Consider the following 13,406-nt stretch of genomic DNA (forward strand, 5'->3'; position numbering starts at 1 on the left):
TTTGGTTTGAAGTATATCCGTTGGATAAACGAAAGCCCTATAAATGGTCATTAAAATCTCCATTGTGGTTTTTTTTTCCACGGATGATATGGTGATCCATTCCCTCAATAGAACATACAGTATCTAAATGGAAAAGAGTCAGAGGTTTTATCTAGTTAAAGGACTCTAATAAGGACTATGAATTTGTTTTGCCCATGGCCCATTACTTATTGGTACGCTATTTTTGGTTTCTAAAGAATTGTCAAATTCTAAGGTCTGGCGTTCAATATTTCTTGAAACGATAATTTTTAGTTTAAGTCATATATAGATAAATAAAATTAATTTTAAATTTTCTGTGCCAGTAGGCTGATGATGCAATGATGCAAAGTAGCAATAGAAACCTTTAAACACAATTGATCTAAGGAGCCATATTTGCAAGACAAGCAAAAATGTGCTTGCATATATTAAACACTAGAGTTCTTTATATGGTCAATAAACATAGGTATTATCATCTAAAAGACCATTGTCCTAATAAATAATCCTTTCCCTAGGGAAAGACTACAAAGTTATATTTATCTATTAACAAAAGTCAAGACCCTGTCAATCCGTAATGTAAAAATTGCAAAAATGCACCATCTGTGTTACAGAGCATCTCTAGTGTCTCCAACAGCCTTTCCAGTGTCATCTATAAATACATCCTCATAGTACAAACCTTTAGCCCCCATATACATGTAATCATATAACAGTGAATGAGCCTCACAACTTACTAACAGAGGAGGAAGTCATAAGCACTCAACTGACTCCTCCAGATATGGTGTCTTATAAATCTAGTTTAGGGCCATAATTCTTGTTCTCTTGGTTCCTCGAACAAACTCATTCAACTACCCCTGCGCATCTGGTAGCTGAGAAACATTTAAATTGTTTTGTATTATTATGAAAATGTTACATTACATTTCCTCAAAGAGACACGAATTCAGAAATACTAGCTCGAAGTTTTATTCTTACAATAACCTTAAGAGATAAAACAGCATTAACTTTAGAGTTCCATAATCAGTAAATAGTTTCCTGTAAAACTCTCTTTCAAGACATGATGTCTGCTACAAAGGTCCATCCAACCTTACCCAAGTAGTCATCATAGAAATTGAATTGGAATTAAGGATAGAGAGAGAGAGAGAGAGAGAGAGAGAGAGAGAGAGAGAGAGAGAGAGAGAGAGAGAGAGAGAGAGAGAGAGAGCTTTTGGCTCTCATTTTGTCAATAATTAGTTAAAGGTCAAAGACAAAGGTAGGAACTAGCTGTGAAGATTCTATCACGTAAGTGCTTAACTAAATTCGTGAATAAGATATGGATAAAATGTGAAAGTTAGGAGTAAATTTTATTGTTATATGTCAGAGCAAAGAAAAAAAAAATCTTAGAAAAGGCTATATTAGGAAAAAATGGATTTTTTAAAAAGGTAAAGCAATAAGACTCTTGTTAAGAAAAATTGTTTTGCGTGTGAATAATATTGATTAAAACATAATTATTGAGGTTTGTATTGATTTTTAAACACAAGTGGCCTAAGCAAAATTGCAATGGTAGTAGAATTTTCACGAAGGTACAAGATGACCTGGTCGCTACTCCCTTTTATACTGCAGTGATATGCGTGTGGGTGTGTTGCCAAATAGTATTTTGTTAAAGGCACTTCAGGACACCTTTTTCAGTGCATTAAGGGCGGTGCATTGTATTGTTTACCTGTCAATATTTGTAGTTGCATTGAGATCTGCATAAAAATCACTACATAACTCATGCGTAGTGGGTCATGAGATAAGGACAAATGACAGTTGGTGGACTTGGTCCGCTGCGCATACTTTTGTATGCCGACACAAATGTGAATACTAGCTACACCTCATCAATTTTGACGATTCGGTTACAATTCAACACATTTAATGATGATCTGATCGTTAGTAATGTGAGGTGGAGTCATAATTAGTAAAATTTTCAACGATATGACATGTGAAGTATTTTAATCATCGATGCGTATACACAGGTTAATGGAAGTAAAATGTTAGTAAACCGATTGCCTCATCTATTGTTTTTATTTTTCTTTAAAGGGAAATCTTGTGTATTTATTATATAATAAAAACCGTTACCTGTTAGATAGATTTGTTAGTCATACCATAGTTTAGATTGTTGGCAGTTATTATTATACACTACTCCTGTAATAGCGTAAATTTTATTGTGATGTTCAATTGTTAATAATACAATTTCCCAATAAAACCAAAAATACTATTATAATCATTAATATGAGAAATTCCTATGAAATGCATTCCATTTACCCCACCTTCATATCCAAAAATAAGCACAACATATTCGCTTTCTCTGATAGCTGCATAAAAGTGTTCTTGATAAGTGGCATATGTCATACTCAATGATCATATTGAGGGGAAAGTGTACCAGGTGAATTATTGTTCCTCTTTGCACTACACATATCTACATACAGTAGTTCCATCATGTGCGTGAAGTTTTCATCAAATCTTAAACTCTTAAGAACTATTAACATAAAAGAATAGCTCGCCAAATAAAGACCCTTGTATACATGTAATTATATAGCATCATCTTATTTATAATATAAAATTAGAAAGCGCTGTCCATTTCATGAATGCGTGTTATGCAATGATAAAATTTTCAAAAGGTATTTCGATTCTCTTTGCCTTTAGAATTGAAACTATTCTCACATCTTTTCCATCACTATGGTGCGAGTGAGCAGTCAGGTTGTAACTGAGAGGCAAAATGAATGTAAATGATCTTCATTAAACAGGCAACGAGCTTAAATATCAGGACTTGTGTTCATTCAAAAATTCACAGAGAGAAGCTCCTGACGAATTCTTTGATCATTTTGACGACGATGGAATGGCCAGAAGATAAATGGTCTGTGTTAGATCAGAGTGAACTTATTGGAGAAGGATGCAGTGCATATCTCTCTTTGTCTCAGGACCAGAGGAATGAGTATCAACAAGTTAAGAGGAACGTAATACAAGTATATCAAATGACCCCTGACTATTATAATGGAAGATTCAGAAGTTTCCGGATGGAGGAGAAAAAGACTTTCCTGGATTACACTTATAAGATACAGCAATGTTTTAAAAGATGGATAGAGGCTGCTAAAGTGAGAGAGATGGCTGATTTAGAAGAATTGATAGTGCTGGAACAATATTTATGAGGAATTCCTGAACATATTCGAACGTACTTGAGAAGGAGAGAGGTGAAGAAACTTGATAAAGCCGCTTCACTGATTGAAGGTTATGATATTATTAGTTGTAATCCCTCCTTGGGTATGAAGTTTCAACTGTCGTTCCGACCAAGTGTTAAGGATTCGTCAAACCATAGAAACCAGTTCAATAATAACTATGTGAACAAGCTCAACAGTTACAGCGGAAGTACCACTTGTACTCTTCCAAAGCAAAAGGAGATATTACCACAGCAACAATCGTCGAATCATCCTCCTTCAGATGTTGTGAAAGATGGGCAGAAGATTAATATTGTCTGTTATAAGTGTGTCAAGAAAGGCCATATCAGTAAGGAATGTTGGTCGAACTAACCGAAAGCAGTCGCCCAAGTGATTAAGGATAATTCAACTTCACTGAATGCAAAGACAAAGAAAATAAACCAGCTAACGTTTACACGACGCAGAGGACAACCCAAACAGCGTGGATGCCTTTAAACTGCTAATATATGAAGGTATGTTAGCCCCTCTGGATGGGAGTGAGCAGACCCCGGTAAAAATATTTCGCAGCACAGGTTGTAACCATAGTGTAGTGAGACAAGGTATACACCTGTTGTTGGAACAGTCTTACATAGGAGATTCGGTCATTTTGAAGGGAATAGGAGGTGAGGAGGTTACCCCTATTTGCCGTTTGAAACTGCCATGCGGATTGGTGACTGGCTATTTCTATTTTGCGGTAAAGGATTCATTGGCTGTTGGAGGAGTAGAAGTCCTCCTGGGTAAGGAGGTGGGTGGAGCGCCATTTGTACCTTATTCCATTGTAACGGAGAAACCTTTGAAGTATAGTCCAATGACTGAACTGAAGAAGGATCTCCCGTATCTGTTTTCTAGTTGTGTGATGACTAGGAGTATGACGAAAAAAGTGGCTGCAGAAGGAGACAAAAAACTGAAGGAGCGAATAATTTGTAGGACTTGTTTTCAGAAGAAGAGGATTCCCATGATGGCACACAAAAGTAGGTTTCCCAAGTGACCCTGAGAGAAGAGAAACGGCAGAGGAGTGGGCAGGAAGACAAAGAAGCAATGGCTTTGGAAAAAATAGAATACTCAGCGTTAGAAGTAGGACAAGTGAGTCAAAGAAGGCTGATAGGATTGCAATGTATTGTACCATGTTGTGGATGAGACGGAGGTGCAGCAGTCTCCCACCTGTTATTATCTTAAAGGATGGATTGCTTATGAGGAATCGTAGACCTGCCGATATCCCTTGGAATGCTGAAGGGGGGATATACCGTCAGATATTGATTCCCTCATCATTGAGAAGACATGTGATCACCGTTGCGCTTGAGACGGGACACATGGGAATAAGGAAGACGATTTTTTCTGGTCTGGTATGCATAAGGATGTGAGCCAGTTTCGCCGTAAATGTCACATTTGTCAGATGGCTGGAAAGCCTAACGAGTATATAAAAAAAGCTACCCTACACCCAATTGAAATGCGAGGAGAACCCTTCAGCCAGGTAATGTTCAACATTGTGGGACCGTCACCAAGAACGAAGAAAGGTCACAAACATATGGTAACCTTGATGTGTCCAGTGACGAGATACCCAGAAGCCATACCCATCAGGAACATCAGTGCCAAAGTATTCGCCGAGAAGTTACTAGAGATCTGATTGACCAAGGAAAAAAATTCTTGTTAAATTTGTTTCAGGACGTGATGAAACTATTGAATGTGAAAAATCAACTGTCTACTACTTATAACCTAGAGACTCCAGGTGCATCAGAGTGATTTCATCAAACTCTAAAGAGTATGTTAACCAAGTACTGCAAGAAAACAGGAAATAAATTGGACATCGGACTACCGTTAATGTTATTTGAGGTACGCAATGCTTATCAAAAAAGCATGGAATAGAGCCCGAATGAAATGGTGTTTGGACAAGAAGTAAGGTGACCGATTAAAATGTTGGCAAAAAAAAAAAAAAAAATGGAAAGATCGAGAGGAAACAGATGGATAATATTTCCATAATTTGAGGAAAAGGATTGGCGAGATGAGGAAACTTTCCGTAGAAAATCTGAAAATGAGTCAAGGTAAAATAAAGAAAATTTTTGGTATGAAAAGTAAGAAGAGAATGTTTGCAGTAGGATCACGGGTGTTGGTTTGTTTACTGATAAGAAGATTCCATTTCACCAACAAGTTCCAAGAACCATTCCGAATTTTGGAGAAGATTAGTGAACTGACCTACATTATTGAAACACCAGGAAGAAGAAAAAGTCAAAGGAAGACCATATTCAACAAGGAACTAAACGAGAACTAAAAATAAGGAAAATAAACTATTAAGCGCTACTCAAAATGCATCCTTTGTTAAATATAGTTTTTTTTTATGAATTTAAACTCTTCTTTGAATTAGTTTCTTTTTAGAGCAAAATATATAGATGTTTTTCATTAATTCGTATGAGATAATTGCCTCTGGGGAATTATTTTTTATGGAAAACATTATATGAAATTATACATTGATTTTACGTCGGCAATTAAAAGTTTAAAACTGAGGAAAGAATAATTATTCGGACGCAGAAAGAAGTTAGTATCCAATAATTATACTACCACAGCGTAAGAGTAAGGGTAAAAATGTAGAATTCATGTTTTGAAGCAACTGCCTGCGACCAGTGTTTAAATAAATGCAAACCCTCATGCAACATGGCGATCACAATGTAATCTGCGTCTCCGAGCGTAAGTAAATGCAATCGTCAGCTGTTGAATCAGGCCTGATATCGCCATTTATTAAGGGTAACGATTTTTTTTTCTGAAAAAGTTTGTATATTGGAATGAGGGAAGCGTGTTTCATACACGCTCATACACTGTAATGCGATTGCTCTCTCTCTCTCTCTCTCTCTCTCTCTCTCTCTCCTCTCTCTCTCTCTCTCTCTCTCTCTCTCTCTCTCTCTCTCTCTCTCCACGCACTGATAATATAAAACCTGTTTATGCTTGCCATCGCATGTTTCCAATTGTTTGAAGTTTTTGACAGTCTTCCAAGTAAATACTTTAATATAAACTCGTTATCTGTTGAATAAATCTATTTTGCATTTACCTTGCCTCTCTCTTAATACCTAACAGAAATTGAAAGTTCCTTTTCCTTGAATTTTGCTTTCAACTCATAGTTGGTTGAAATGTCTATTAAGTGCCCCCCCCCCTCTCTCTCTCTCTCTCTCTCTCTCTCTCTCTCTCTCTCTCTCTCTCTCTCTCTCTCTCTCTCTCTCTCTCTCTCTCAATGTGTGTTCTGGGAATCAAGAAATGGATCTGGAATCAAGAGAAAGTTTTCAGTATTAGAAATAAAATAATTGCTATACCATCGTAAACAGATGCCGAGATATAGAGACTTTTATGTCTGTATGAAGAGAAAGATGGTTGGTAAGTAGATATTCACAAAGGTGTTCAAAACATTTATATTTTCCCTCGAGAATGCAATCATTCCAGAATTTCAGCTTGCGTTGGAGAGCAATTATCTTACTTTGAGCTTTGAAATATATAAATTTGTTGCCTTGCAATGAAATATTTGTTTAATTTAAATGAGCAAATATATCGGAAGGATAACTAGTGTCTGTATCCATATTTGTTCCTTCAAATTGGAGGCTAAATCATCCTTCAGGTTTGACAAAAACTCGTAAACCTCTTCATGCCACTCTTAAAACATAACCAGCTCTTTCCCTTTAGAAAGCAATCGAACGGCATTGTGTAATAGAAATGCTTTGTGAGTGCTTCCCATATCTTCGCACAATAAACTAAAGATGCGAGAATTAAGTGGTCTGGTCTTAATAAAGTTAAAACATTTTGTCATATCATCAATCACTTCATTTAAATCTGGAGGCATGATCTTAATAGCAAGGGCATGCAGATGTAAGAAGCAGTGAATATGTACAATACCTTTTTTGTTTTTCATGCGTGACACTACGCTTGAATATTTGCCCACCATAGCTGCAGCTCCATTAGTGCATATACTTGAACAGTTCTGCCATGAAATATCATGCTCCTCAAGAAAGAATTCAATTACTTGAACTATATCTTCACCCTTTGTATGAGTCTTCAGAGGCTTGCACAATAACATGTCCTCTTCAATGCTGAAATTATGAATGTAACAAACAAATACAAGTAATATGGCTAACCCAGCAACATCCGTGGATTCATCCACTTGGAGTGAAAAATTCTGACTTAGCTTTAGTCTTCTAATTAGTTCCTCTTGACAAAACTCAGCCATATCACTAATACGTTTAGAAACTGTATTATTGGAAAGGGGTCACTTTCTATGCAGCGAACATATTACTCGTCTATCATATACTCAACTAAATCTTTTGCACCAGGTTTTATCAGATTTTTAGCAATTGTATGGGCTTCACCTTGTTCTGCTATCCTAAGAATAATTCTATAGAACGCAATAAATGCACTCTTCTGATCATCACTGACAATTGATCGAAAAACAGTTTTCCTTGCTTTCAGTTCCTGACAGTTGTTTCTAAAATAATCAATACTTTCATTTCTAACTTATGAGTGTCTTGTTTCTAAATGTCGTTTAAGTTTATCTGGGTAGAGACTACTGTTCATTAGAACGGTTTCACACTGAACACAAAATCCATTTGGCTCTTCCTCATTACCTGTCCAAGTAAATCCAAAGCTCAAATAACTGTCATCATATTTTCTCTTTTTAGAAACTTCCGCACTTTTTTCTTCACTGTCGATAAAGAACATGACGGTTTTTCAGCAGACTGAGCATTGCTTTCACTTTTTTTTTCATTTGAACTGTCTTGACTCTCTTGACTCTTAGCCACTTATTTATTTTCAAGACACCATTGAATATTGGAATAACTTCCCAAAACAACAGATACGTGGCTACGTCTAGTATGAACTAGAAAAAAATAAAGTTTCACAATGATTCCAAACGTTTCAGAGTGAGATTCCAATTACAACTATTTTATTGAATATTTCCAAAAATTAAATACCTGCCCACCTATGCACGCACTCGCCAAGCATTGTAAACATTGAGGACTATTTGTTGGGGTCTTTAGATTTTACTTATTATACTCGCCATTATATTTTTTTTCTTATTTTTCTCCTTCTTTAAATACTACTTGACAACTTTTCATCAAGGCCACTATAGTTATTTTGTGGAATTTCCACAAAATAATTTTGGTGGTCTGGATGAGGAGCTTAGCATTTGCTTATACTTGTTCATTAGTTGTTCCTGTTCGTGATCTTACTATATTTTCGTATTTACAACCCTTTTTTGTTTTTGATTAATAAAAAATGTTGCATTTTATGTTAAATTTTTTTTTTTTATTTTTTTTTTTTTCATGAACCATCCTAAAACTATTTACACCTGTAGTTGTGTATCTTATCTCTTTCCAGTAAAAAAGATCAATGATTGAATGTCTGAGCTACTAAATTTTTCCATATAAAGCATTTGATCCTCTTTAAGAAAGAGCTTCTGGAGCCCCTCAGCCTCACTCACGAAGCCCCAGGGCTCCGTGGAGCTAACTTTGGGAAACCCTGGTCTACAACTCCAAAAGTATTAACGACCATAAACAGAGCTTTAATTTCACGAGATCAAAAAGCCAAACTAATTAGTTTAGCCTCAGGAAAACAGGAATGAGGAAGTTCAAGATTTTCGGTACTCATCACATACGGATTCAGAAGTGAGCACTTTTCCCTTACCTCAGGTTTGTTTTATCCGTATTCACATCGACGTAGTAGTTCTTCTACCCATATTACATGGACACTATTACCTGTTTAACACCATTGACTGCTCCACTTATATGCCTAAAATCATTTCCACGCACACTGCAATGTCCGCCATATGTACATCTGCTTTACTCTCAGTGTGGATATTGGGAGCGTATTTCTTCTGACAGGGCCACTACTTTCCCCTCTTATTTGTGGACGTCTTTAGGTTGACATTGCCCCTGACAGCAGAAGGCTGAGAATACATGAAGCCTTCGTCATACAATGGGAAAAACCCCAGCACAATACAACACAGGAGATATTCCTTCTCCCTTTCTGCTGAAGGACCAACATCCAAATCTGAACATGGACTCAATAGAACGTGAAAACCTGAATCCAGAACCCAGTGAGAGCATCAGCCAATGAAAATTCACCACCCATCTTACGTCACTACCTGCTCTGCCCTCGCGGCTAATATGAATTCACAGTCACTTCCTTGAAGCCAGAAGTACCATATATAAAAGGACGATGTCTCCACCATTTCAAAATCTTTAGCTTGAAGATGGAAGGTGACTTCTCTCAAAACGTGCCACTATAAACTGTATTTTGCTTATTTTGTGTATTATTTGTTAACTCTACATTATACCAGATTTTTACCTACCTTAGATTTGCCTTACCCATGATGAAGCATGGATTTTGCCCTTTTACTGGCGGTATGCAGGAATGCTAAAAAGAAAATAATTAGATCTATTGAGAAGATAGAATACAAAATCAATGCTACTGAGGCAGCAATGATATTATTATTATTATTATTATTATTATTATTATTATTATTATTATTATTATTATTAGGTAAGCTCCAACCATAGTTGGGAAATAGGATGCTATAAACATAAAAATATTTGTTGTAAATTTGAACTTTTGAAGTTACACTGATTTAAATACCTTGTTACGAAGATCATCCCACAACCTGGTCATAGCTGGAATAACACTTTTAGAGTACTGTGCAGTATTGATCCCATGATGGAGAAGGCGTGACTATTAAAAGTAACTGAGACAGACCTAATGTGTTTCTCAAAAGTTATTTTGCTGTCAAGAATCTCGCCTGAAATTTTTTATAATCATACAGATTTAAAGAAATGTTATCAGTGCTGAGATCAGGAGGTTGAGGAGCCACTATCCTCGACCTTCTTACAATTATACTTTGAGTTTTGTTAGGATTCAACTTTATGCCCCGTAATTTGCATCATGCACTAATTTACTCTCCTATCAATAGGGTCATCCTTATCACACCCATGGTCATCTTCGCTATCTTCTATGCTCATACCACTCTGATTCAAATCACTCGGACAATCCTCCTTCTTACTCAACAACTTGCAACATCTTTCATTACATTGTAACCTCAATATATACTCCCTTTCAGTCTCTTTATTTGCTCGGTACTGCATCGGACGATTCCACCCAAAATACAAATAAACAGTGACACCATATAACATACTTACTACCAACAATACTTTTGATAACAATTCACCCTCAAGCATACTATCCTCCTCCTTATATGCCATTTCTTTCGATACTTCATTCCTAACACTCATTCTAAGCTCATCTATACTAGCAGGTATATCCCTATTCGAACCCTTCAATTTAACCTTATTTAACCCACACAAAATACATTTATACACCATGTCATCCCCTTCAAAACTTTGTACCACCATTAAATCTTCCGGCAACCTTTCAAAATTACTATCATTCTCGCTACTCTCTTCTATCTTACCATGCATTCTCGACATCGCATCTGCTATCACGTTCTTACTCCCAGGTACATATTCTAGCTTAAAGTCAAATTCATTCAAATCCTCTATTGTCCTCGCAACTCTAGCATTCACAGACTCTTTCCTAATCATGTACACTAGGGGCTGATGGTCAGTACGCACAATAAATTTCACACCATACAAAAATACCTTCAACGCTTTCACGCAAAACCTTATCGCAGCCAACTCCCTTTCAATCGTGGAATACTTTCGCTCAGCCTTATTAAATGCTTTACTTACATACGCTATCACTCACAACTGTTCATCTCCGTTTATTCTTTGCATTTGAACCAAGCAACCGCCCATACTAATCCCACTAGCATCCGTATATAACTCTAGCATACTCGCATGTTCACTATAATCGGGAAAAGCCAAAGTGACGTCTCTCGCAGCCTCTTCTTTCAAGTTTTCAAATGCTTCAATCATACGCTCATCCCATTTCAGTCTCGTACTATTTCTCTTACCTGTCCACTCATTCAAAGGCTTCCCTATTCCCGAACAATCTCTGACAAACTTCCGACCAAATTCAATTAACCCAAGAAACCCTCTCAACTCACGCACCGTATGAGGACGTGGAAACTCTCTCACCTTACTCACAAACTTTTCACTCTTCCTTATACCCGATTCACTCACCACATGCCCAAGAAATTCCACCTCCCCGGCCAACCATGTACACTTTTCAAGCTTAACTTTCACCCCAACTTCTATCAACCGTTCTAATACTGCTTCAAGCAACTGCATGTGTTCCTCAACTGTCTCACTAGCAATCAAAATATCATCAATAAAAACAGTCACCTTCTGTCTATCAAACCCAGCCAAAACTACATTCATCGCCCTCTGGAAGGCAGCAGGCGAATTAGAAAGGCCAAAACTTAATCTTTTAAACTGATAATGACAATTTCTACTTGAAAATGCTGTAATGGGCCTGCTCCCTCTGCCAGAGGCATCTGGTAATAGCCCCTAACTAAATCTAACTTTGTAAAAACTTTCATACCATGCATCTTATACACACAGTCAGACACTACATTCATCGGAAAACGTTCTTTAACAGTTACTTCATTCACCTTCCTATAATCAATACACATCCGTAAACTTCCATCCGGCTTTCTTACAGGTACAATAGGGCTATTCCAGGCACTCTCACTCCTTTCTATTACACCCATTTGCTCTAACTCCTGGCACTGCTCTTCTATTTCTCTGGCAATAGGCGGAGAAAAATGTCGGGGACGCTGATATATGGGGGTATCATTACTAAGAACTATCTTAAATTCAGGCAGCTTTGATCCCCCACAATCCTCGTCACCGCGACTCAAAACTCTCCGTCTATCCCATAACATCCTATACAATTGTTCCCTTTCCCCCTCACTTATATTCTCATCTACATTAATTCTTTCTTTCAAACTTTCATAGTCCCAATCGTCATCCGGCTTTATCTTACCCGTCATAACACGTCTCAATTTAACATACCTTTCATCCTCTACATTGACCAACGTATACATACATCCTATGCAATCACCCTCACGTATACCCCGTATTCTCTTCCTCCTTACAGTCGGCAACAAGCTCACATACACCTTCGGCTCCTGCAAATTCAAAATACCATCATACACATGCACACTTGCTTTCACCAAATTACTTGCTTCCGAACCTTCCACTACATATTCACAATTGTCACTATTGGCAATTCCCAGACTATTCGGCCATGCAACTTTTACACTGACAACCTCACTCGCATCTTTTGACAATTTAACACCTTCTTTTGCTATTAACGGCACACCTTTCCATACCTTCGTACATACACTACCATCTTCATTCAAATAAAATTCCCCACAAAATTTACCCTTAACTTTCATCTCTATCATATTTACATTAGGATGTACAATCATACCGCATTTTTTCAAGAAGTTATAACCTAACAACACATCGTATTTGTCATTTACTCCCTCAACCACATAAAAATCATTATCTTCCATCATCAGCCCCCCAATCATGACATTTTCACGCAACTTTCCTTGCACAGACATACTTAAATTACCGATACCTTTCACTTCACCTTTACACCCCCTAAATTCACACACATCCCTTACCTTATCGTATGCATTCCTAAACATTAAATTGACACCACAACCAGTATCAATCAGACCAACTAGCTCTATTCCATTAAAATTTACTTTTGCACTCATGCAGTCATAAGCTCTTTCGCCCATCACGTCTTCATGTAGTAAACCTTCACGAACATGCATCACATTCACTCCGCACACACTCGAGGACTCACCCAGCTGAACCCTCTTACACTCTAGTTTCCCGAACATCCTGGCTGATTTACTCCCTTCTTCCTACATACCCTAGCTACATGCCCATCTGCACCACATTCAGTACACTTACCCCGTGGCTCCTTGCACATTCTAGCATAATGACCATCCTTACCACAATTACCGCAAATCACATTTGTACGATTACTCCGACATCCACTCGCTATGTGCCCTGTCATACCACACCGATAACATTTTACCCCTTTCTCTTTCTTGCACTCGCTAATTCTATGCCCTACCTCACCACATCCAAAACAAGCACCAAGAGCCCATCTACATTCATTCTTCTTATGTCCTACTTTCCCACATCTATAACACTTCTCTTCACGGATACAACTACCTGACCTATCTTGCGGCGCACTAGCACTCCTATCCCTCCAAACCTGATTCCCTTGCCTAAACCC

At 37.4% G+C, this 13,406-nt stretch overlaps 1 protein-coding gene across 1 annotated transcript; it reads right to left on the bottom strand.

The window, feature by feature from the left end:
- Nucleotides 1-6,852: 6,852 nt before the first annotated feature.
- On the bottom strand, nt 6,853-7,422 carry LOC137646367 (zinc finger BED domain-containing protein 5-like). Its single transcript, XM_068379473.1, has one exon. The coding sequence runs from the start codon at nt 7,420-7,422 to the stop codon at nt 6,853-6,855; it is 570 nt and encodes a 189-aa protein (XP_068235574.1).
- Nucleotides 7,423-13,406: the final 5,984 nt, after the last annotated feature.

Source organism: Palaemon carinicauda, chromosome 9, assembly GCF_036898095.1.
Source record: "Palaemon carinicauda isolate YSFRI2023 chromosome 9, ASM3689809v2, whole genome shotgun sequence".
In the NCBI taxonomy this organism is placed as follows: Eukaryota; Metazoa; Arthropoda; class Malacostraca; order Decapoda; family Palaemonidae; genus Palaemon; species Palaemon carinicauda.

Bases quoted from the DNA above. Each gene is read 5' to 3' on its own strand.
- LOC137646367 (XM_068379473.1), bottom strand. From the start codon at position 7,422: ATGGCTGAGTTTTGTCAAGAGGAACTAATTAGAAGACTAAAGCTAAGT.